Here is a 26,919-nt window from a genome sequence, read left to right on the forward strand (position 1 = left end):
GGTTTTCCCAACTCCCTTGGAAGCAGATCCATAACCCAGGTTCCGAGTGCCAACCAGTCCCAATTGGGACCTTTTGGACCCAGTCCTGGCGCCAGTGGCACCAGGCTCATAAATTTGCCCAGTCCCAGCGCTGGAAGCGCCGGGCTCATAATGCTTGGGTGGACTTACCTTCAGCAGACCATGCTGCTTACTTGCCTGCCAGTTGAGCCTCTGATCCTCTTCTGTTTGGAACTACTTTTCCTGTTGGGTGGGGCTGGAGCCACTCCCTAGATTCAGAACACTGGAACTCTTCTGGAAGGCAGGAACTCTTTTCTTACCAGGAACTCTTTTCTTACTTAGACGTGGCTGTGGAAGGAGATTCCTAAGCACTACAGGAGGCTATTTAAACCACACCCGGTGGATGAATCTTGCTTTGCGTTATTCTGCAACCTCTGCAGCAGAACGCTCATCGTGTCTTCTGCATCCGGTCCTGGGCCTAAGGAAAAAGGCTTACCATCCTGAATCCAGTCTTCAGCAACACCTATAAAGACAAGAAAGAACAGGTTAGCATTCCGGCATCTGAAAGGCAAAGGCTTACCATCCTGAATCCAGTCTTCAGCAACACCTATAAAGACAAGAAAGAACAGGTTAGCATTCCGGCATCTGAAAGGCAAAGGCTTACCTACTCTTCGTGCGCTCCGGAGGTCTTCACACTGCATTCCGGCATCTGAAAGACAAAAGTTTACCAACTCTTCGCACGCTCCGGAGGCCTTCGGCGCTGCATCCCGCATCTGAAAGACAAAACAAGGTGCGTTTAAAGACATTGGGGAACTTTAATACTCACGTGCCATTACTCCTTTCCACATCTAATCCAGTGGGTATTCCGGCACCCTGCAGCCGCTCCGAACTCGTACCTGCAAAATAAAAAGACAGTTAGAGCGCATAGTGAAACAGGCAACAAGCGCTTACTTACGTGCTTCCAGGCGCTTCTATTCATCACACGGGCTCCATCTTCAACTCACTTCAGCCCGTCATCCGCCATCGCCGGAACCCTGCAAAACAAGAGACATCATTACTAAAGACTTTAAAGACATTTGAATGACTCGAAACTTACCGTTCGTGCAGTAAACGATGGACAGCAGTCCTCTGAAGTCAAGAGGCCTGCGCTACCTATCCAGTGAAGAAACTGGTTACAGCACCCTGCCCCGAGGCAGATGGAGAGCTCGGCATTCACTTACCTAAGGTGAGAGCGTTAACCTTTGGGGGTCTACAGGAGAGGAGAAGAGGAAAGAGATAGGGACACCCCAACAACCCCAGTTCATTAACCCCATATTTTCTATCTGCAGACATCTTACTCTACACGTCAGGCATCCAGTGCACAGAGGTCCAGCCCAAAGAGCCAACCGGGTGCTACACATCACCTTTGAAGATACGGTAGTCGCCCAGTCAAGACCGGCGCCTCTGCGAGAATCAGGTGAGCGTTACAGGGAAGTCCTCAGAGTGGTTTTGGGGCAGCGGATGCAGATGCCGATGGTAAAGGGGCACCTGCTGTTGCTGTGGCTTTTGAATATCTACCCCGTCCACCTCGGGTAGTTCTTTGTCCCCTTTGAGCCAGTCGTCCTCTACCTCTTCTGAAAGCGGAGTAGAAGCGAAAGGACTTGCCCCTCGCAGAGGTTCCTGTGGGACGAAAAGGTGTCTGACGGATTGCAGCGCCTAGAGATTTTGCTGCTGCCTTTGATGTTTGCAGTTTTTCTAAACTGTCATCCGCCTTTTTTCCAAACAAAGAAGAGCCATCGAATGGCATGTTCAAGAGTCTAGCTTGCACATCTGGGGCAAAACCAGACTCTCAACCAAGCGAATCTCCTGGTTGTTGTACTTGCCGCCATTGCTCTGCTGATACTGTCAGCTGAATCAATGCCCGTCTGGAGGGATTCGCACATAGCGTCTTTACCGTCCTGTATGATATTTAGGAACGCCTCCCTTTCTTCTCCCTCCGGGATGCAGTCAGCAGCTGTAGAAGCACACTCCCAAAGTGTATGGCTGAATCTAGCAAGGGTGCAAGTAGCATTAACAGATTTTAACGCCATGCTACATGCCGAAAAAACTTTCTTTGCCATAGCATCATATTTCTTATCGTCCCCTGTCCTGTGGGACGGTAGGGTAAGCACTCTTGACGTCAGTAGAAGATGCTGCCTGTACCACCAGACTTTCTGGGGATGGGTGTTTTGACAAAACTCCAGGTCTGCAAAAGATACCCTGTATTTAGTAGAGTTTTTTATTTACTGCCGGGACGACATCTGGGGTTTCCCAGTTCGTCATGATTTTCCTCTGAAGAGCTTTATGAAAAGGCACTACAGGATCCTCCTGTGGACCTTTATCAAGAATATCCGTAAGGTAATCTTGTTTGAAAGCCTGTGAAGGTGTTGACCACCCCATAAATTCTGTGATCCTGGCCATTAAGGCTCTATAGGGGGTTTCAGCATGCTCCCCCCGGGTCTGGTCTAGCGAACTCCACCTCAGGGGAAGTGTCTAACCCACTTGCCTCATGTAAGGAATCATGGCGATCCTTTAACCTGCGTTCTTCTAAGGATAACTCCTCATGAACTGGGGTTGCAGGTCCCTGCAACTCAAATGTCTCTTCCATAATTGAGGACATAGTTCTCAATTGTTCTGAACTCACAAAGGGTGTGAAACCCATCTCCAAGGCAGAGGGTGCCAAACTTGTAATCGGCCTCGAAAACGTCGACGCCGAAGGCTTCGGGCGTGGCGTTGAAAACAAAGGCGGAGGCCTCGAGGTCCTCGATAAAATTGGGATTCTGCTCGAGGAAGTCGACAATCTCGACGCCATCGTCATCGAGGACCTGGGGATAGCCACTGGGTGCGCCGCAACCGTGACTTTCCTTGGTGTCGACGCCGGTGTCGAAGATGGCGTCGAGTCGACAGACCCGTGTGTCGAAGGTCCCTTCGACAATGGCGTTGAAGACACCGACCTCGGCGTCGACGGCGTCGACGGAACCTTCGAAGGTTTCGAGGTCATAGCTTTACTCGAGGGTTCGTGACGCGCTCGAGAAGCTTCCTTCGCCGGGTACTGCGACTCGCAGCGTTTTTGACCTGCGGGTCTTTCGACCAGAGCATCGCTCTCGGCAGTCTTCGAGGGGGTCGAGGCTGCTTTCTCGAAGACGCTCATATTTTTGCGGAATTCCTCCCATTCAGCCGGGGAACTATGTTTCGTGGGGCAAGGGATTCATTTAGGAGAAACAGAGGAAGTGGAGGACGGAGAAGGGGATCTTCGACGTCTCCTCTTCGAGTGCTTCGATCTCGAGGAGTGATGAGACCCACTCCGAGACCTGGAGCGCGAATGGTGACGAGGAGACGAATGTCTCGACTTCGTCGAGGAAGAAGAAGCTTTTGAAGTCTTACCTTTCTCCAGCTTCCCCCTACGCTCCTTCAGGGCCTTAGCTGTCATGGACATACAGCCCTCGCACTCCCAACCATGGTGTTCAGCTCCCAAACACCACAGACAAACTCTGTGAGGGTCAGTCAGCGACATCTTTTTCCCACAGTCTCGGCATTTTTTGAAGCCGGACCGAGGGGTCGTCGGTTCCGACGAGGAAGCCATCGAGTATGGATCGAATATCTCGAGGTAAATAGGATAAATTCTCTACGAAACTGAGCAACGATATTCCGAGGCACTGAGTAAGCGCGGAAAAACGGAACTGAGCAACGGACGCTGCGCGCGGCCTTTCTAGGCAGGATGACGTCGACGTCGATACGGCGGCTGTCGAGGGACATCGACTCGGCGGATGTCGACGCGCAGCGCCCTCTAGAGAAAAATTTTCTGAGGCCAGCAAAGCTGGAAGGAGATATCTAAGATAAGGAATATGTCAGAGGACACAATCCCTTCGAAATTCGACTTTCCCAAGGGAACCTGAGGTGGCGCCAATACTTAGGAGATGCTTCAGGGAGGTCATAACAAGGTGGTCGCCGTCATGTATGGTATGTGCATCCAAACCAAACTGAAACGGACGCCTCCTCCCGAGAAAAATGGGACAGCTCATTGGGTTGTAAAAAAACGTAGGGGACGTGGGGTTACTGTTGTAGAGAAACAAGGAAAGTGCCACTTTATGCCAGATTCAAATTGATTCACTTTAAATACTTACACCAATTCTGTTACACACCAGCCTTGTTACATAGATTCTTCCCAGATACCTTGCAGAGTTGTGAAAGATGTGGCAGTACAACAGCCGATTTCTTGAACCTAGCAGGAGGATGCCTGATGATCTTGTCCTTCTGTGAGGGGGTATTCGAGATACTCCGTGAAATAGCGTTTGTAAGACTGGCCCTGAAACCAATGACTGCTATTGGGCTACACCAAATATATTCCTAGATGAATGAGGAAACTGATCAGGCTGCTTTTGCTCCTGGCCAAGAGACAGGTGGCGATGGTGTGGGGTGGAAACCAATCCCTGAAACTAGATCAGTGGCGAGCAGACCCACTGTATTGTAATGACGTGGAGATGGAATATGGTAAATTGACACCACCAGGCCAACCCTAGAGACATATGGGGACTATACATCCACTACCTGGTTGCCCAATCCCAGGTGCCGCAGGAAGCTTCAACCCCGCCCTGAGGAAATTCAGAAACCTACAGCAATCAACAGGATGATCTAATTCAATGCGAGAGTGGAAATTGAAAGCAGGATTAATTGTCTGGAACTTGGGTGGTAAACCCATTAGGAATGCATCATAGAGGTTGGAATCTAACTGATGCTCAAAAAAATTGGAAAATGTTCTCGAGTCTCTGTGCTGTTAGTGTTCTTCCTTTTCCTTTGTAATGTTAGCACACAGGTGCTGGATGGGTTGGTAAAAAAATACCTATTAAAAAAAACAAAAATAAAGATAGAAGAGACAGTACCAACGATCTAGCCCCTTTCATTGCCTCGCTTCTCAACACTTAATTTACCACTGGCAAAGTGCCTACCAACCTCAGATGCATGGGTCCTCCCACCTCAAGAAATTAACACTCGACCCGAGCATCCCCACCAACTATTGCCCCATCACAACCGTTCCCTTCCATCTCAAAATTCTGGAGAGAGCAGCGTATTTACAGATCAAAAAGTACCTTGAAACCTATAACATGCTCTCCTTGACCTCAAAATACAAATGGATGAATCTAAAGACAATTGTAAATACGCCCTCCTACTAGACCTCTCGGCTGCCTTCGATTCGGTGAATAACAATTATTTGCCATCACCTTGCCTCAGCAGCCTACTTCTCCCCTAAAGCTATACCTGGATTGAATCCTTGTCCAATATAGCCATGAAGGTCTTCCCACCAACGGCAATGGCCCCATCAGCCTTCGTCTCATGCGGTGTCCCCCAAGGCTCCGGCGTCTCACCTACGCTATACAATATCTTTACGAAGCCTCTCTTCGACCTCCTCTACTCATTGGGTACCTAATACACTAATTATGCAGATGACACTCAAATCCTTCTGCCCATAACAGGCTATTATGACACTAACTCTCTGAACTCATCTACCAAAGTATCCATGCCTGGATGGCCATGCAATCCCAATGCCTGAACAATGAGCACACTGAGTTACTGCTTATCGGCTCCCATAACAACAAACTCGACAGTGCCTACACAACATTCACCATTGACGGCAACTCTATTCTAGTCTTGGATTTTATCTGGACTCTTCCTTCACCCTAACTAGACAGCTTAATACCTCAGCCTACACAACCAGTCTCATCAATGCCAGCAGTCCTTTCCTCTCCACAGACCGTTGCATCACGCTAGCCAGAGCCCTCATTGTCTCCATATTAGACTATTGTAATGCTCCCTTTGCAGGAGCCACTAAGGGGAACAAACTATAGGCCATACAAAACAATGCCCTCAGAGCAGCCTTGAATATTCCTAAAAATGAACACATCTCCTCAGCCAGAAGAAATCTTCATTGGCTCCCAATTTGCGATCAAATCCACTTCAAAACCCTTACATGCCTGGCATACACTGCCCCTGGATAGCTGTTCAACAAATTCAAGGAATCTCAAACAAACAGACCTACAAAGGCCTACCAATCCCACCTTCTGTCCACTCAGATTCAAACTCCAAAAAGCAGGGGGCGGCAGCTTCCCGGTGGTTGAGACTAAATATAGGAGCGCTGTACCGCCTCCTCTAAGATCCAAAGCATCCTTATGGTCCTGCCATAAAGGCCTCAAAACCTGGCTCCTCTCACAAGATGTATAATCCCCACCTGTCCCTTCATCAATGGTAATGTACTTCCTGTAACCTTAAGTCTGACTGTATTAATCTTGTAACTGTACTAAGCTATAGCCAACTACCCCTAGTATAACCAGCGCCTGGATGCCCTCAGGTTTGGTGCGTTCAACAAATGACAAAAATAAATATGTTAACACGTGTTTATTTCCAGGTTGTTATAAAAGAATCTGAACTGTACAAATATTGTATATTTTATGTTGCTTAATCCATTTTTATTTCAGGTAAATTCCAGAAGAAAGAAATGAATGAGTTTGGTGTACTTGATTCTTAATCAGTCTATTTCTCTTTTGACCAAGACACCAACGTAATTACCCCTCCAGCGCTTCTGGAGCTGGCTGCCAGATCCTAGGACCCAGAGGAGGCTACCAGATGAACGGTAGCCCCTGGAAGGAACCCTAGACCAAAGAAAAGGGACAGTCGGCGCAGGAGATCCCACCGGAGTTCCACGAGAGAAGACTCACAGGAAGAAACAAAGAATGATGAAGAGGCTGCGGTCCACGCATTGTGTAACAGGACAGCATACTTTTTGGTTCCTCATAGTAGTTGTGATAGGATGACAATATCAAACAACATTTTAGTGGAAGGTAAGTTCTGATATAACCAGGACCAGCATCAGGGTGTGCAGTGGTGGAGGCTGTGGGTTTTATACTGGGTAACCAAAGACTATTAAAACATTTATACCAGTTTGAATGCAGATTTCTTAATATTTCTGAGAGCAAGTCTGTTCAAGTGAAGGAATGGGTGTGAACGCGCAAAGAAGGAGCTCAAACAGCAGTAAAGGAGGTGATGTTGCAGTTAGAAAAGACATTCATGAGTTTATCTAGCGCGTAGAAAAAAGGGGGAACAAAAAGAGTGGCCAGGTTCTTGGTTGCAACAATTGTAATGACCATAATTGGCGCTGTGGTGGGTACTACTACCTACTGCAAATGCGGTATATGTTAACACGCTAGGTCGTAAGGCCCAAGAACTGGGGCATGACTTGAGAATGATTCAGCAGGCCTTATATGAACTTAAGAGCAAGCAAAGCGAGGGGGTCCGGTATGTGAACCAGACTATTCTGACTCTTAACGAAGCTACAATGTTGAAACATAGCACAAGTGTCGTGGTAAAACTCGATAAATTATTGGAGGGCATTCAGAATGTAGTAAATCCCATAGAAAGTATCCTGACAAAGTTTCTGCAGGAAATTCAAAAATTAGTGTTTCAACGGATTCCGGATCATATACCTCTATTTTGTGTCATATGACATCATTCATCAAATGATGGCACAGATCAGACAAATAAGTGGAAATGATCCAGAAGAAAATTGCATTTGAAATGGGGAGTGCAGTCACGTTGTACATTTATGTAGTGGGCTGTTGTGTATTCCGTTTATTACTCCAGAGTTAATTTATCAAACTAAATTGGTACATAAGTTTTAAGTTACTTACCTGTAACTACTGTTCGCCAGCATGGGTCTGGCATGGATTCACATGCGCATGAATATTCCCCCATCAGGCTGTGATTCCTCGGTAAAAAAAAAGTTTGAAATTCACTTTAAAACTATTTATTCTCTAAACCAATCACTGTCCTCTGGGTAATACTGCCCCCATCCAATGACAATAATCTCCCTAACCCCCGCCTCTGGCAGCCATCTTCAGATTTGGTAAGCACGTAAAGTGGCAGTATGACCAAGAAGAGCCGCAGAGGGTTTGCATCAATGCCAGACCCATGCTCCAGAACAATAGTTACAGGTAAGTAAGTTAAAGCTCCAGCACAGGGTCTGACATGGATTCACATGCTCATGAATAATGAATACACAGCAGTACAACATTACATAACCACAGGAGGAGGCAAGGCTCAACAGAAGCAAATAACACTTAACTCTGGAATAGACTCACCTGCAGCAAACAGGTTGAGTTGCACTGCTTGGACGACTCTGGACTCCTCCCTGGAATCCCTGTCGACACAGTAGAACTACGTGAAGGCGTGTGTGTGGTCCACCACGTAAAAGTCCTGCAGATGTCCAGCAGGGTCACACCAGAAATAAACGCCGTCATTGCAGCGATCGCTCTGGTGGAGTGGGCTCTCGGACGGCCTGCAGCGGTCTGTTAGCCAATCGCTGAGAGTGCATGATTCAGCCAGAGAGCCGCCTCCAAATGGAAGCCTTGGAAGAGGCCTTTCCATGGTTCACAGGAACAAAGTACACAAACAATTGAGAAGTCTTCCAAAAACTCTTTGTGCGCATCACGTAGAACTTCAAAGCAGGAGCCATGTCCAGCAAGTGCAAGGCCCTCTCCACTGGCGACAAAGGTTTCAGGATGAATACTGGGAACACCAAAGGCTTGCTGCGCTGAGGTGGAACTCCAAAAGAACCTTTGGCATGAAAGAGGGGTATTTACTCAGTACCCCCCTTGATTCGTGGGAAGTCAGGTAAGTTTGCTTGCAAGACAGGGCCTGGATCTCACCCACACGTCTGACAGAGGCGATGGCCACAAGGAAACCGGTCTTCCACGAGAGAAACTTGAGTGGGGCCTGGTGCATAGGCTCAAAACCACACCGAGTTCCCACGCCGGGGCACGAGCCATCACTGGTGGTTGGGTCAGAAAAGTCCTTTGAGACCAGAGCAAGGATTTCCCCCGGGATCTGGTGTAGCCTGAGATGGCCGCCAGATGTACCTTGATGGATGCGTGGGCAAGATCAGCTTTTGCCAAGGACAGGAAAGAATCCGTGAAGCCGTGACCCTCCAATGGGTAATCTTCTCCACACTCATTCTGACATGGTGTTAAGCAGGACTTCCGATAGTTGATGGAGAATCCCAGATCCATCAATAAAGTCGGACTGTTGTATTTGTGTGTTCATCGGCCAAGCTCCAGTGAGTGGGCACATATCAACCAATCGTTCAGGTATGGATATAAGAGTATGCCCTGCATATGTAGATGGGCCGCTACCGGTGACAGGCATTTTGAGAACACTCTTGAGGCAGACTTCAAGCCGAATGGTAGGGCCTTGAACTGGTAGTGTTGGCCCTGCACCACGAAACAGACATTTTCGATGTTTATTGTGAATGGAGGCATGGAAATGGGCGTCCTCCAGGTCCAACAATGTCAACAAATAGCCTCTTTTCAGTTGGCTGTGCACCTGTTGGAACATGGCCATCCTGAATTTTTGGGATTTTAAGCATTTGTTCAGATGGCGTAGGTACAGGATGGGTCTCCAGCCCCCAGTCTTCTTTCTGACCAGAAACTATATATAATATTCGGAGCCACGGAGCAGTTGGGGAACAAGCTCTATCGCCCCTTTTTGCAGCATGGCTCGCACGTCACAGATACATAGACTAATGTCAGAGAAAACGTGCGTATACATCACAACATTTTTATCAACTTTTTTTGGTTTAAATATAAAACAATTTTAAACTTCAGTGACACCATGTGATGATCAGGTTGGAGGAGACACAGATATAAACTATCTTAATTGCCCTATCTGTCTAATAAATCAGATTTCCTCCATCAAACAGTGTCACTTGGTTTGCATTCAAAAAGAAACAATTCATGACCAAAAAACACATCCCAGGTCTACGTCCTTGATTTCGTTATTAAACCATGTGGCATGGCTTGGTGGCACAAAGGTATACTCCTCCAACCTGATCATCACATGGTGTCACTGAAGTTTAAAATTGTTTTATATTTAAACCAAAAAAAACTTTGATAAAAATGTTGATGTATACGCACGTTTTCTCTGACAGTCTATGTATCTGTGCTATGATTAATTTATATAAGTACAAATAAGATTTAATCAATTTTTTATATGTTGTAATGGTAGGACCCATGGCCTACATAATAAATTATGGAATTTTTAACATAATATGAATATTATTCTCTGGGTGTACTGTTCTTTGAGGTAATTCATTAACCCTTGGGACAGAGCCGAGTTGGTGAAAGAACTGGGCCTTTAAACTATTTGATTAATGGTTCATCTGGGGGACCCCCCCCATTTGTGTGTTAGAAGAGTGCCAAGGGAACGTGCTGTCTCTATCTGTCTTGATGGCCTGGAGGGACTTGTCGACGGCCTTCCGAAACAGATTCTCGCCATTGAAGGGCAGGACCAGTACTTTCGCTTGGACCTCCTGACGGACATTAGTGGCCTTCATCCATCCCTGCCAACGAAGGTAGACACTGTTCCCGATTTGCCAGGAACCCGTGATGGCGACATCCACTGCGAACACGATAGAATGGTCCGATACCACCTCCCCTTCCTGAAAGAAGGCAAGGGCTTCCATCGTACTATCATCGGGTGGGGAGGGGGGTGTTGAGGGGAATAGGGAACTCCAGATAGGTCCTAGCTTGTACCACAATTCCTAGTCGTACTTGGTGAGTATTGCCAAGGCGTTAGCCACCTTGATGGTGGACGACGCCACCGTGTAGATCACTGTCTTCCCCATGGCATTCATCCCATTTCCCCCTCCCTGACCGGATGGACAGGCGATGAGCCCGGGTAAGCCAGACAGTTTCCTCGTGGCTGCCAACACCACTGAGTCTGGTGACGGTTGCGACCTCAGGCACTTGGGTGTAGAACCCAGCACCCTATACTTCTCCACCCCATCCCGCTCTGCTTGAGCAGTACTAGTGGTCTTCATGAGGGCCAGGACCTCCTCCCAAATATCGTCCAGGAAAGGCACTTCCATGATAGTCCTCATTTTGGCCTCTCACCTTTGATGCAAGAAGCCCTCCTTAGTTTCCTCGGGCACCAGCTGGAATAGCTTGGAGGACACGGCTATCATGGAGTGGAATGAACCCACCTCGTCCCGTGGGGAAAACTAGGAGGAGCATCCAAATGTGTCGATTTATTGTCCGCTGGGATGAAGTCTTGGTCGTATCTGTCCCAGTACCCGTCTCTGGGTCCGCTGGGGTAGTTGGGGCCCGAAGTGGTGGAGGAGGTTGATACAGGGGTGTCAGATGACGCTTACACTTTTTAGGCAGAGGTTCATCAGACGCATGAGGTACTCCGAGAGCCAGTCCAAGGGGCAACCTCAGCTGGATCTCGGATCCCAAGGTGTGGAATCAATAGGATGTCCAGGGAAATGTTCCTCAGCTCAGAAGGTGAGAATGGAAAACTAGGCCCTGTGCTGCGGTCACCGTCCTCGTGATGCACGGACTCGTCGTCCATGTGCAAGAAATTCATAGGTTGACCTGGGAGGACTGTTTCGGGGCCACCTCGCATTCCCGCCCTTTTTTCCTCCCTGAGGGGTCTGACTCCCAGGACCTGGGCCAGTGCCTATACCCCTTCTGGAGTGCCTGCAGCCTTTGTCAAAGCCTTTGCGGTAGCGTCCTGTGGTGGGGCAGGGACACTTAGCGCTGTGGGAGCCACCCTCATAGGATTAGTGCCCGCAGCTGCGTAGTAGTAGTAGACATCGACGAAGTCACTGCCAAGGCCTTTGTCTGTGCCGGTTGAGCCTGCTTGGGCTACGCAGCCACCTTCTCTACGGTCCTTGGCTTATCCGATTTCTCGGGGTGGATGACTTCCTCTTTGAAGAGGAGCTCGATGGTAAGCTGGCAATGGAGGCGGAAGGCGATGCTTATCAAGCCTTATCCAACTTGGGAACTGTATCAGCGGCAAACCCGGTGGACTTGGACTTGCAGATCCTGGCCTCATCTTTGACACCCCCCACCCCCCCACCCCCCAAGGATGGGGGAGGAGGGGACATCAAAGGACTTAGAAGACCGCTCTCCGGAACAGCCAGTCCTGGACAATGTATGACTGTGCTTCAAGCATGGGGCAGAGGCCTCGTTTGAGTAAAGCCATGCCGCCAGCCTACTATGTCCGTCTTTCGTCGTTTTCTTAGAGAAACTAGGCATATTTCACACTGTACCTCCTTATGGTCCGGGTGTAGACAGTAGAGGCATTGTAGGTGCTGGTCTTTTACAAACACATTCCGTAGCCTGCATTTGGTGCAGGGTCTGAAGAGGGACCTTTCCCCCCTCCTCCGTCATGGTCAGAGGGTGGAAAGTGGGCCAATAATCGCCCTTGAGGGGCGCAGAGTTCACTGACAATGGATCCCGCTTGCTGGCAGATGAGGAAAAGAGCACACAGGCTCTTTGGAACAAAAATGGAACTTTTCACTTTGGAAAAACTCAAAAAAATTTACAAATTGTAACTCGAGGATTCCCAACACTAAAGCGCGCAGTAAAAATCTGAAGATGACTGCCAGAGGCGGGGCTTAGTGACAGGAGTGTCATTGGATGGGGTAGTATGACCAAGAGGACACTGATTGGTTTAGAGGAGAAGAATTACCAGGTTACTCACCGTAGTGACCACCTTACTCTTAGTCCATAGTCCCCTTTCCTCCATACTTGTGGGACATCTCTCCGTCCTGTGGGACGGGACCGGAGGACTTTGTAAAAAGCATCCACATTTTTTTCAAAAATGTATCCCTCCTCTCTTTCCTGCGCGGGGCCCGGCACGCGGCCGTAACCCCGCCCACCTTGGCTCCACCCCACGCATCGCCCATCAGTCCTTTTCTATCACCGAGTCAAAGACCCATTAGCAATAACAGAGGAACCTTATTAGAGGGGACGGTGGGCGGGCATATGGAGGAAAGGGGACTATGGACTAAGAGGGTCACTACGGTGAGTAACCTGGTAATACTCCTACGTCCCGTCCCCTTTCCTCCATACTTGTGGGAGATACCCAAGCACTCCTTACAGGAACTACGGTTGGATGGAAATACCCCTTATTGAAACAGGTTCTTCAGCACAGCCTGACCAAACTGAGCGTCAGCTCTAGAGCTCATGTCGAGACAGTAATGCTTACAGAAAGCAGATGGGGAGGCCCAAGTAGCTGCCCTAGCGATGGACTCCCAGGGAACATATTTCTGAAAAGCAACCGCGGCTGCCTTGCCCCGCACGAGGTGTGCATGGATACCTTTAGGAGGTTTCAGCCTTTGGACGGTGAAAGACTCCGTGATGCAGGCGGCAATCCACCTGGAAATAGTTGCCTTAGACGCCGGCTTGCCCTGAGGGTTACCGAAGGTCACAAAGAGTTGAGAACTCCTAAGCTCGGAAGTCCTGTCCAGGTAGAACTTAAGAGCTTTTCGGACATCAAGACAGTGTAGAACTCTTTCAGCCTCTGAGGCAGGGTTCGGAAAAAAGACCGGAAGGGAGATCGACTGATTCAGATGGAATTCGGTCACTACCTTCGGTAGGAAAGCCGGGTTTGTCCGAAGGACTACCTTGTCCTTGTGAAAGACCAATAAAGGATGCTCCGCCGATAATGCCTGGACATCACTCACTCTCCTTGCTGACGTAACGGCGACCAGAAAGGACACTTTCCAAGACAAGTACTTGAGGTCTACAGTAGCCATTGGTTCAAAGGGTTTATGGCACAGCGCCGTCAGGACTACATTTAGCTCCCATGGCGGGTGCGGATTACGAACCGGAGGGTAGAGGCGTGTCAAGCCAGCAAAATGCCTCTTCACCACTGGGTTAGTTAGAGAATAAGAACACAGGTCGGTAGAAAGGTAAGCGGAAACCGCTGAGAGATAAGTCCTGCATGACAGAACATGAACCCCTGACTCTGCTAGGGAGGACACTAAGGACAGCACCGTGTCAATCGTGGCAACCCTCGGATCCAACTTCTTCTCCAAACACCAATGACAGAACCTGAGCCATTTACTCCTGTATTGAGATCTGGTCGAGGGTTTCCTGGCTGCCTGGATAATGCTCATGTCATCTGCAGACAAACTCAGATGCTCTAAAGACTTGAACTCCGGCACCATGCCGCCAAGCTGAGCGATTGTTGGGAGCGGTGCCACATCTGTTCCCCTTAGTGAAGAAGATCGGGAGTTACTGGTAACCTGATCGGCGGATACACTGACAAGTGTTGAAGTTCTGAGAACCAAATCCTGGCCGGCCACCACGGGGCTATCAGTAGAAGGGAACAGTTCACAGAGTTGTTCAACTTCCAAATTGCTCGATGAACTAGAGGCAGAGGTAGGAAGGCGTAAGCTTTCATGTTGTGCCATGGAATCTCCAGAGCATCCCCCAAAGAGGAGGCTCCCAGGCCCCCTCTGGAGGCATACTGAGGAAGCTTCTTGATTACCGCCGTAGCGAAGAGGTCCACCTCTGGTGTGCCCCAAAGCGAGAAAATCCACGAGAGGCCCTCCGCCTTCAACTCCCACTCATAGCTGATCATTGTCCACTGGCTGAGGACATCCGCTGTGAGATTCAGCTGGCCAGGGATGTGCACTGCAAGCAGCCAGACACCATGAAGCACGGCCCACTCCAAAATCTGGATGGACAGGTCCACGAGGAGGGGGGGGGGGGACTTTGTTCCCCCTTGCTCGTTTATGTAATACATTGATACCACATTGTCCGTTCTTATGCGGACCACCTTGATGACAATGAGCGGTCTGAACGCCCTGAGCGCTAGGAAGTTCACAAGAAGCACCAAATGATTTACGTGCAGGAGCTTGTCCTGTGGCGACCAGAGGTCCGAGACCTGAAGAAGATCTAACGTCGCACCCCACCCGAGGAGGGAGGAGTCCATCGTGATCGTCACCGTGGGGGCTGGGTCCTGAAACGCTGCGCCCCCCCCCCCCGACCGGTTGCTGAGAGATGACCACCAATCCAGGTCCACTCATGGAATCCGGAATCCTTATCCGCTTGGAATCCGGGTCCACAGCCTGACGCCAGGAACTCCGAAGAACCATCTGGGTCCGTCTCATTTTGAGACGAGAAAGAGGAAGAGCCAGTACACACGAGGCCATGAGGCCCAGAAGCCTCTGGAACCACCAGGCCGACATGCTCTCCACAAACATTTTACACGTGGCTAACAGATCCGCCATTCTGTCCCCAGTCAGATACACCCTGCAGTCGATCGTGTTCCAACGAAAACCCAGGAAAATCAGGTCCTGTGAGACCGTCAGGGAGGATTTCTGCCAGTTCACCGACAGCCCAAGATGGAACAGGAGCTAAAGGAGAGACTGGAGGTTGCCCGCTGCTGCCAGCGGACAAGGGCTGCGTAAGAGCCAGTCGTCCAAATAAGGATACACATGGATACCCCGGAGATGAAGATATGCCGCAATCACCAACATCTTCGTGAAGACACGCGGCACCGAGCTGAGGCCAAAAGGAAGCACCAGAAACTGGAAGTGCTCCTCTCCCAAAGAGAAGCGGAGGTATCTCCTGTGTGGATTCCAAATCAGGATATGCATGTACGCATCCTGAAGATCCACAATGCTGAGCCAATCGCCCATCTGCAAAGAGGAGCGTATCTGGCAGCGCGTGATCATCTTGAATTTCTCTTGGGGTAGGAAAAGATTGAACTGGGAAAGGTCTAGGATGGTGCACAGGCCAGCCTGGTTGGGTTTGGGCACCGTAAACAGCCGGGAGTAGAAGCCCTCCCCTCGCTCCCAAAGGGGAACGGGTTCCACAGCTCTGAGTTCCTGAAGTTTCTGAACCTCGGACTTGAGGGAGGGTGAGCCCGACAGCTGAGAAGGAGGGTTGAAGGGCGGGGTAGGGGGTAAAGCTAAGCGGAAGCCCGCTCGAGCAACTGACAAGGCCCATCTGTCTTCTGTGATGGTCTGCCACACCTCCCAACGAGACGCAATGCGTCCTCCCACCGGGGTCTCGTGCGAGCACGGAAAACCATCATTTGGCAGGCTTATCGGTGGCGGTACCACCTGAACCTGATGAGGCGGCTGAGGAGCGTGCGCTGTTGTCTACGGCGGTTATTCCCCGCAGGAGTATCCACACTGCGAGATTTGCGGTCGAGGAAGCCCCTAAAACCAGAGGAAGGTCGACTTTGCGACAACGGTCTCTGGGATTTGAAAGGAGCTTTAACCAGAACAGACTATGATTTAGCCGTCTGAGTGCTATCCTTGGTTTTGGTGAGCTCTACATCAGTAGAAGAATGAAAAAGCTCCTTACCATCGAATGGAAGGTCCAACACCTGGTCTTGCACTTCCTTAGAAAATTTAGTGGCATGAAGCCACGCCTGCCGTGAGGTATCAGCCCCAAGCATCAGGCCCTGAGCCGAGGTGTCTACGTGATGAGCCGCAGCCTCCAGGAGATCCGGGGCCAAGACCCTGGCATCGGAAAGGCCTCCTTTGAAGTCTTCCAACTTCTCGACCGAGATGTGCTCCTCAAACTCTGACAGACCTTTCCACATCCGCATCCGCATGTTAGCTCCCGCCAATATCAATTCGGCGCTGGCCTGTCTGAGCTGCAAGGCCGAGTTGGCGAAGATTTTCCTCCCAAGGGAGTCAAGGAGCTTGTCCTCCTTTCCCAGAACCTGAGTAGCCGTCGTGTAAGAGGATGCTGCAGGCCTGGACTGCAAAGTGGCCGCAGCCACCACTGTGGAGGAGGGAGGCGGTCAAGAAGACAGGGCCACCTCTTCCGAAGAATGCAGCCTGTACCTCGCGTCAATCTTTATTGACAAAAAGTCCTGGGTGTGGCTTTTCCCCAGACTCTTCGGACTTCGGCCAGAATGTCCTTCTGTAGGAACAGGCCGGTACACTCCAAGGGAGACAGGGTGAACACCCCAGAAAGCACGCCCGCCTGCGGAGCGGGTGCCTCGGGCACCGGATTTTCTAAGAAACTCATCATGTCCAGTACCCGGTCATGAAAGGCTGATAGAGCGGGGAAGGTCCTCGTTGTCCTGATCGTCTTGAGGGTCATCTGACAGGTCACGATCCTGCTGAGCCGTGTCAGGCACTGCCTTCTCCCCTGGGGACAATGGAGGCAAAGGCAAAAGAGCAGGGGGGGTACCACGGGCAAGGGAGGCGCAGGCGGAACCACCGGAGGAATGGGTGGAGCCGGAGGCGCAGGTGGACATATCTCCTTGAAAAGCCCTTTGAAATATTCCCTCATGGGGTCGGTGCGCAAAAGCGCTTGAAATTTACCGAAAAAGGCATCCTCAGGAGATTGTTTCGGGACCCGAGATAGCCTCTCATGAGGTGGACAAATCCAGGGACGTAACGGGGAAGGGTGCCACACTGGCCCATCCACCGTATCCACATAAATCAAAGGAGCCGCCCCCGCGGGCAACAAAACATTGTGCGGAAGAGGCATCTGGGCGTTCCAATCATAAACCGGCCGGTAAGGATGCGCACAAGGGACCTTAAATTCACCCAAGAGACCGAGCCCTACACCAGAAGCCGATGGCGTAGTTGTAGGGGTAGCACCTAAAATGGCCGCCGTGGTTGTGGCGGGAACGGGCGCCATTCTGTCTTCATCTGAGGGGAACTGCGGCACGTGAGGAAGTGAGGCAGGGGTCCCCGTCGATGGATCAGGGGTCTTAATCTTAGCCTTAACATAAGGAACCTCGGCCGAGCCGGTACTATGAGGCCTGGAATGTTTTTGTGACATACCAACCGCCAATTGAGCCTTCGAACGAAGGACCTCGGCACTGCCGGTAAAAGAAGAACTTTGCTTCTTTGCCCCTCAACAGATCTGGTGTCACCACAAGAGCGGGAACGGTGAACAACCACTTTCACCGACAAAGCCTTGTCCGGCCTCTCAGAACTGTTGGTAGCTTTAGCCTCTGTACGAGGGACCTCAGACCCAGGCCTGCTAACAGCCTTATCTGCGCAGGCCTCGAACATCCGTTCGGTAACTACAAGCCCAGCCAAGACCTTGGGGCGCACCCCGGTTTTGTTTTTGTGGGAAGCCGACAGAGGCCTCAGAGCGAACTCCGGTACCCCATGACTCAGTAGAACTGGGTCTACAAACAGCCCCCACAGGAGGGGCCTCAGAGCGTACTCCGGTGTTCACAGGCCCCTTACGAAGACCCTCGGAGAAAACTCTGTAGAATTATTAGGCCCAACGGGCACCTCAGGGCGAACCCCAGTAACAGAGCGATCAATGCCCCTCCCGGACCGAGAGGAACCCAGGAAGTTATCCCCCGGGACAGGGTGCACTGAAAAGTAAAGAACCAACAGGGATTTTTTCATTTTCGTCGATGAACGCCTGAAAATGCGAAGGAGGAGTTTGTTGGAACACCTCCTCCCACCGCTCCAACCGACGTTGAAGTGCCTGGACCGAGTCACAGTAAAATCAGGAGTCCCAACGGTGTTCCAGACCCAACCACTCTAAACAAAGAGGATGGGGATCCGCCCTCGCGAAGCGACGGTGACACGATGAGCAATCTGGAAAGTCTAATTTGAAAGACAGACTAGTAAACGAACGCTAGCGAGAGCCAGAGAGGGGAAAAAAGGGACGAAAATCTTCCGAGCATGCGAGTGCGCCTAGCCCCGATCGAGCTGAGAAAAGGACTAATGGGCGATGCGGAGCCAAGGTGGGCGGGGTTACGGCTGCGTGCCGGGCCCCGCACAGTAAAGAGAGGGACACATTTTTTAAATACATTTGGATGCTTTTTACAAAGTGCTCTGGTCCCGTCCCACAGGACGGAGAGATGTCCCACAAGTATGGAGGAAAGGGGACGGGACGTAGGAGTACAAGTTACTTACCAACTGTAACGTTCTTTCAATTGGATGTTCCTCCCACGTATTCTTCATTTTAGATATTCGTATCACCAGCTTTGCTGCTTTGGAAAACATTGTTTGAATACCAAGGGGTGCTGTGTGTGGTATCAGTGTCCCTTGAGGGCTGCCGTAGAGAGTCATCCGTAGTATAACTGGCTTGAGCCGCGCCCGATGGCTTCAGTTCTGTTTTTTGGATATCCTCAACTGAGGAGTTGATAAGGCGTACCCTTAGACCGTAAGCCCTCAAGGAACATTGAGAGTAGAATATGTAAATTGTACGGTGAGGTAGGTTGGGAGGGTTGATTAGGAATACGTGGGAGGAACATCCAATCAAAAGAACGTTACAGTTGGTAAGTAACTTGTTCTTCGAATGGATTGGGTCCTCCCACGTATTCCTCATCTTAGATAAGACTCCCAAAGAAGGGAAAATTTGGAGGAGGGAGTACTAATTAACTCTACTCATGGACCGTATGCAGAACAGCCTTTGCTAAAAGACTTCCTTGGGATGAGGTGGAATCCAAACAATAGTGTTTCACAAGAGTGTGCATTGACGACCAGGTGGCCGCTGCACAAATATCCTGCACCGGGACACCCCTCTGAAGAGCCGTTGAAGTCGCCATGCCCCTAGAAGAATGAGCCCTTAGCCCATCTGGAGGTTCTTTACCTGCCAGCCTGTAACATTCTCCAATGCAAAAATTATCCATCTGGAGAAGGTCTGTTTTGTTACTGCCGGCCCAATTTGTGGCCGGTATATCCAATGAAAAGTTTGTCACTTTGCTGAAATTTAGCCAGTCTAGAAAAATAAAAACTGAAAGCCCTTTTTGGGTCCAGCCAAAAAAGGTTTGTCTACCATCCAAAAACTAGCTAATCTGGCCCTACCACTGAAGAAAACCAACCAAGGCACAGTAGAAAGGCTCCATTCTCCTGAGGGCTGCTTTTTCTTCAGCAACTTTCTTCAATATTTTATTCTTAAAGTTCTTGCTAGTGTCTCTGATCAAGTCGTACAACTCATTCAATGGGACTTTCCATTTTTCGTTCTCTTGCTTGCCTTGACCTCTTGATGGGTTACAGATTTGATCTCCTGTGGTTACTTGTGGTTGCTCTGATCTTGGTTTCTCACACAAAGTATTTCATCTTTCAAGGTCCACGCTTTTTCTTGATCATTATCATTTACATTCTCTCGTTAGAATGTCCATTTTCTTTACACTATGTCAGCACTGGTTTAGAACTTCCACTCTTGTTGATTACTGGGACGAGAAAGGACTCTCCAGTAAAGGTTTGTATTCTTTTTACCACTTTGTATCTCACTGGGACGGGTAGGTGTTTGCCAGAGATAATATTCACTCTTTGTATCCCTCTGTGTTGTACTGGACTAGTATGATTTACCCAGAAATCTATTTCTCTCAGTGTTTCCTCTCCCTGGGATGAGCATCTGTTTCCCAGTGATCTCTTCCACTGTTTTCCTTAACTCCCCTCTCCGTGACAAGAGTTGGAGAGAGCCAATTGTTAAATTTGTTTCGCTCAATGTGAAGAGTACGAGTACGGCAATCGTGTCAGGGTGGCTTTCAGTCATCATGCTTCTGCACAAACGGTGTTGTCTTCGTGTCTGTGGTCTGTCTCTCTCTTCAGTGTCTTACTTCTGCTCGTTATTATTCCAGTGGTTGTGTTCCTTGCAGCACCAGCAGAGTAATTTTCTTCAGACTTTATGAACGTTTCCACGCTACAATAGCAAACATCCACAGATGTTTCATAGCCTACGTCAGATATTTCAGGATGAAATGGGAAATGGAGGGGAGTCTTTCTCAGCGAGGTCCCGCATACACCTCCCTAGCCTCACAGGTAAAGGCCCCCACCCCCTTTAGATAAGTGACATGCCACAATTCATCACAGCTGTCAAAGTTGGAATCAATTTGATACAATGTCCTCTGAAGTAATGACAGATGGTCCTAAAATAATTGGGAGGGAAATATGGCTGCACAGTAAGTGCACATGTCTTATGGCGAGCACCTGTGGATTGAGGGGACAAAAGCATTGCAAATGCAGCAACAGGGGTAGAACATACATTCTTCATTGGTTTTGTTGATGGAGAAAATCTTGAAGGGCCCCCTGATTGTCAATGCACAGTCCATCCTTTCTCCACGCAGCGGTTCGGCATGGCCTCCCACCCCCCTCACCCTCCACACCTGCGCATGTTCACCAAGCAGACAAACTAGAAATTGTCCATCTGTACCCCGACCACCTTGTTCCAGATATTGTGCAGTAGAGCCAGAAGGCTAAGAAAATGGCCCATAGTTTGTGGATGTTGATGTGGTCCTTGCTCTACTCATGTCTTCAAAGATTGAATACTTGTAGGTCTCCTTGCACTGCACCACACTAGAGAATAAGAAATCTGCTGTAATGGTGATCTGATTTGCAAATCTGACTCCCACCAGCAGATTCTCCAAACATTTCCACCAAGTTAGATGTTATCTAGTGGGGAGGATCTTAATCTGTGGAACGAAGCCCTGAGACCAGGAAAATCAGAGAAAAAGCAGAGTTATTTTTATTTTGAGGCAATCCAGCAGAACCACTAAAACACAGGATGGCATGAGACCTACCAGGCCATTGCAAACCAATTTATACTTGGTAGCGCTAGTCATGTCCGAAACCAGAAGCACAAAATGCTAGACACTGCCTGAGGGCCACAATTCAGGGCTTTCGTTGCCACTCCGCCCTTTCCAGTTGAGACAAAACACAGCAAATTTTATTCAGTACCACAAAACAATCTCTCCTGAATCTGGATATTTGCGGTCTCATCTTTGTGCCGCTATCTTTGATCTAAAAAATGTTCCAGATGTATTTAATGGGTTAGTAAAAACTGTATCCTGCGTCTTAAAGGGTGGATCTTAGATTTCTAGCCCACTTCTACATTTCACTTGACCGTGTGGGACCATCACATTGTGAAACCATGTGGTACCAAGAATCAAGACACACAGTTAAGTGTTCAAAGATATTTTGGGAGCAAAGGAGGATCTTCTAATGCTGAAGATCTACCTGGAGGGTGAACATTGACAAGTACACAGATGGCTGCATCATTCGCATAAGAGAGGGAAGGATAGTTACATTTCTGCAGAAGTTGCGAGCCTATATTCCAGGATCTCAAAAAACACCATAATATTACTCGACACTTACGCTCATGGTACTGAGCAAATCGAGCTCAAGAAGCAGCTCTGGTGGTTCACAGAAAAAAAAATCTCACTCCAAGATAAACTGAATGAGAAAGTCATAACATTGGTTTCTGTATTACATCATTTAGAACAAGGCACATACCACATGTTTCTCATAAGACTATGGATGAAAAGAAGTAAAGTTTGGAAACATTAGGTGCAAGATGAATGGGTCAAATAAATAGGTCAAATAAATGTACACATGAGTGATTTAGCCTGGTTTAGTCTTACAAATTGTATTCAAAATAGTCTAACAATACATATCGTAGGTTTATTTGCAGTTGTTTCTGTAGATTCACTTACCAAGCAGTTCTTTTTGGGACTCCGCATCCCTGAAGGTAATTCTTTCAATCATAGCCCAGAAGATGATTCCAAGAGCAAAGATATCTGCTTTGGCATTGTAACGCCCAACCCACACTTCAGGGGCCATGAAAAAGTCTGAACCGCAGGCAGAGGAGAAACAATGGCGATTGACGTTGGTTACGCCTTGGCACACCTTGCTCAGGCCAAAATCTGCCACCTGAGGAAATAAATGGACATATCAACTCAACTTAGTAATACTTAATGTGTAAACTACCACCACTATACCCAATTAATAAAAACTGTTGAGTTTTTTCTTAAGAACTACATTGTGCTAACCATACACTAGTGTTGCCCATTTTGTTCCATACGTGCCCAATCGGCAATCAAAGCGGTTCCCTTAATGGACTCCCAAACCTGCACGGTTAGCTAAATGACTAGTCACAGCCTTGTTCATTAGGAAAGGATGCATTCTAGGGATATGATGAAGATATGGAGCATTATAGGTCAGTTATTTGGTGTTGCATAATCCGCTACTTGGAGACATTGGTGTTTTGGAGCTCAACAACAAAATAGGAAGGGGGTCTATGGAAGGGTAAAGAAAACAAAAGACACGTCAGACAAAAAAATAAAATAATAATCTTTAAGGAATTTGTACACTGGATATACATTCCTATAAAAAAAAGTCAATTTTCAAGTCAAAGCTGGAAGACTATAGAGCCACTGACTGACTGACAAATGGAGATGTCAAAGAGATCATATCAGTAATAGAAGCCCAATAGCAATTTGCGCCTCTTCGGGTCTTTCTAAATTTCAGGTAGATTTATTCCGGTCATTAGCTTAATATGTTCTAGGACCTGGATTGAGAGTCTTCTCCTCACATCTTTGAACAATTTATGGGTTGGATAAGTTTACTTGCTGTAGAGGAACATATTGCAGAAGGTATGTTGTAACATTTAAATGAGGTTTACTAGGCAACTACGATGAGATCAATGCAAAGAATCTTAAGAGTTAAGGTGTTTAATGGAAAGCAGACAGTCGCCTTCCTCCATACTTGTGGATGTCCCTCCTAGGGGATGGGTGTTAGGGAGAATTCTCTGTTTAGGCTGCATTTCCTAACCTAGTGAGGCCCCCAGCAGCTTTGCTGGATTTTTGGGGTTTATTTTTTTCTCCTGCCAAGAGTAAGACTCTTTTACCCTCACTCTTGGGCATGATTTGAGTGTGTTTCTTTGAATCTAGATGTGTTTAATGGGCTATGGGGTCTTTTACTCCATAGGGCTTCATGTGTTTTTGTGATGTGTGTTACACAGCACCCTCCGTGCAGTAACACAGGGGTGTCATAGTGACCCCCCCAGTATAGACTCCATACCCTGGGACTGACTACTGTCTCCCAGGGCATGTGAAGTCACCAATGACTTTACTAGTCTTAAATTCTGAACAGAACCAGTATTGTGGATGTACTGGCTGGGGCAATTCAATTGCCCCGGGGTCTGTTAGTCGAGGGGGCATGTCTCCGTCCCCCCTGATCGAGTTTTGGCTGGTGGCAGTGGATACTACTTTTTATATTCAACCACAAATATTTTCCTATGGGATTTCCCATTGTTTTAGGCTACTATCTTTAATTATTTACGGTAGCCTCGAACATACCGCCGGTTTATTTATTTAATATTAATTCTCCGGTTGGTGTTTTTTGCCAAAACTTGATTCTAAAATGGCGTTTGTGTTCTCTTCTGTGACTCCAACCCAAGTCGAGCCCTTTGTTCCACTTTTTGGCGGGCTTCTCCACAGAACCCCTCCAAAGTGGTGCCACTCTGTCTGGGGTACTAAGGAGGGGTGGAGGGAAATTTAGGCACCCTGGACCGAGTTGCCTAGGCAACTCAAGTCGCACTCCATCCTGATTGGCCCAAGTGGTGAGCCGGCCGGCTCACCACTTAGCATGTTTGAGTGACAGCTAGGCTGAGTGAATGGGGGTTTGCTGCATAAAAGCAGGGCTTTGGGGACTGGAACTTCAGAAGTCGCCACAGGACCCAAGAATCTGACGAGGGAGAAGCTGAGCCAACCTGCCACGACACCACTACCGGTGGAGCCCTGCTGGACTGCCTCACCACTTTTCCCAACGACAGAGGAGATCTCCCGCCGGAGAGTTTTCTTCCTTTGACTGGTGGGGATAACCAGTTTCACCGTCTTTTCGCTTGCCCGACGTACCTCGCGGCCGCCTTGCCCGTGCCAAGCACCCCGGCAACCGGGATACCACGTTTTACCACGACCGCGAAACAAAGGTACCACCTTTAACCGGAAAACTCTGCGGCTGGTTTCTGCCCTGGTAGTGCAACGACCTTCATCTTTCCTCCAAGTTGAGATCTTCTCTTCCCTTGGACGACGACGCAACTTGCACCCACTACCAGGAACAACTGCCACCGCTGGAGGATCCTTCCCACTTAAGGTACCGTGTCCCGCCTGGCTTCCCTTGCTACCGATTGTACGGGTAGATTTAGCCCCTGGCTTTCGAACCTGGGTTAGCCTGGGACACCCTGGCTAAACTTTCCTAAGCCTCTCTAAACTCTTTTTGAACCCTATGCAAGACTTTCTAAGCCTAGTGTAACTGTGATCTTGGGCGCATTTGTGCTCTGCTCTCTCTAAGAGTGGGCCCAGCCTTTGGACTTTGGCTCACCAGTGACTTTTGCTCTTCTGCCTTGCTTATAGTGTTCCTGAATCTTAGAGTGGTGTACCTTTCCATATTCTGTCTTTTTCCCTCCCTTTCTCACAAACTTATTGGAGTGCAATCTAGTTAAGCGCTCACCTCTGTATGAAAATAAGTGGCATTTTACTGTGACTTATCTGATAAGGAAAAAAGGGGTGTATATATTACAATAGTAACTGTGTTTAGAATATTTTACAATAAGAGTGCTGGAGTGTTTCAAACTGTGTTTTTAAATAAATAATTATATACTTTGATACCAAAGCTCTGGTCGGTGTTTGCTTGTATTATTGTATCTGAGTGCCTATTGTGTATACTTTGCATACTGCCTAACTCTTCTTGAGGGAAGTCTGACTGCTCAGCCACAGCTACCAGGTAAATCTGGGTGGTACGGACTGCTACCAAGTGGGTTTACTGCCAACACCTGTAGTCTTAAATCTTTTGCAGTGGTTTCTAAGGGAACTGCACAGGTTTCTGCCTAACAATGGGACCAGATAATCGCTCACTTTTTAAAGTGTTTGGTGCCCAGCAGTGCATAGAGGGCTAGCCCCACTGACCCCTCCCACAGGCAACACCCATCAGTCCTTGAATCCGCCTGTCTGGTCATGAATACTAACCTTTTGATTGGGATGGTGGGTAGGGCGTATGGAGGAAAATGGACTAAGGACTAGGAGTACAGAAGTCGCTAGGTTGAGTAACTTTTTTACTCCTACGTCCCCTTTCCTCCATACCTCTGGGAGACAGAGTAAAACCAACATACCAGGAAGGCAGGCCCATCAACCTAACAAAAAAGGTTCTGCGTGACCAACCTCAGCATCTGCTGGCGAGATTGAATACATACAGTCATATTGCAGAAATCCCAATGGGAGGCCCATGTGGCTGCTTTACTGATGATGTCCTACAAAACAATTTTCTGCGCCACAGCTTTGGCTCTTGCCGAACATGCATTGAGGCCCCTAGGAGACAGCAGAGTTTTGTAAGATTCAAGATACAGGCCACAATCCATCTTGCAATCATACCCTTCGAAGCATGGAAGCTGGGGTTTTGGCCAACTTAAGTAATGAAAAAGCCGTTGGATTTTTTGAAGGGTTTAGAGTGAGCCAGATCAAATTTGACCACTCTTTGCACATCAAGGGAATGAAATGTCTCCATCTGACTGGAAACCGGTAAAGAAAACGGGCAAAACAACCTCCTGGTTAATGTTAAAGAAGGAAACCACTTCAGGGAGAAGAACAAGTTACTAAACCTGTTTTAACGTTCTTTCGACTGGGTGTTCCTCCCACGTATTCCTCATTTTATGATAGACTCCCAAAGCAATATTTGCACATTTTCGGAATTTAGTTTCAAATTAGAATTTAGGAATTCCTTATTTCTCTACGTGTACAGAACGCAACACTGCCTTCCCAAAAACAACTTTCCAGCGTGAGGAAGAGCACAGACTATAATGCTTGGTGAAGTGTGGACTGAGGACCATGTTGCAGCCGCACAAATATCCTGAATTGGTACTGCCCTCTGTAAGGCAGAGGAAGCAGCCAGGTCCCTGGTCGAATGTGCTTCAAGACCCTCAGGAGGATCTTTTTCAGCTAACCTGTAGCATTCCGAGATTCCTACGATGATCCACCTAGATGAACAAGTTACTTACCAACTTGTAACGTTCTTTCGAATGGATGTTCCTCCAACGCATTCCTCATCTTTGACATGCAATGTCCAGCTTCAGCAATTTTTCGACAGAAGGCATCCTGCATCGATGGCGTTGAGTCGATATCCCTCAGAGGCCTCAGTCAAGGGCGAAGTCATTGGATATTATATGTAGCATGCACGGCGCCCATTAGGCTCAGTTCTGTTTTTCCCCTCCTCGTGTTAGCAAGAAAGCCCTTAAACACGGGCAGGACAGTACTCAGCTTTGTTGGAACGAAAGCTCTAATAACAGGAAATCCTGCAGAGGGGTAGGTTGGGAGGGCCATGAGGAATACGTTAGAGGAACATCCAGT

The 26,919-nt window shown here is 48.5% G+C and overlaps 1 protein-coding gene across 1 annotated transcript in view; it reads right to left on the reverse strand.

The window, feature by feature from the left end:
- Positions 1-26,919, reverse strand: part of LOC138453136 (serine/threonine-protein kinase pdik1l-like) — a 476,483-nt gene that overhangs the window by 181,483 nt on the left and 268,081 nt on the right. The window contains exon 2 of the mRNA XM_069605690.1: positions 22,234-22,450. Within this exon, the coding sequence (XP_069461791.1) occupies positions 22,234-22,450 (217 nt within the window). The remainder of the gene's footprint in view (positions 1-22,233; positions 22,451-26,919) is intronic.

This window comes from Ambystoma mexicanum, chromosome 4p (genome assembly GCF_040938575.1).
Source record: "Ambystoma mexicanum isolate Mex_15411 chromosome 4p, UKY_AmexF1_1, whole genome shotgun sequence".
Taxonomy (NCBI): domain Eukaryota; kingdom Metazoa; phylum Chordata; class Amphibia; order Caudata; family Ambystomatidae; genus Ambystoma; species Ambystoma mexicanum.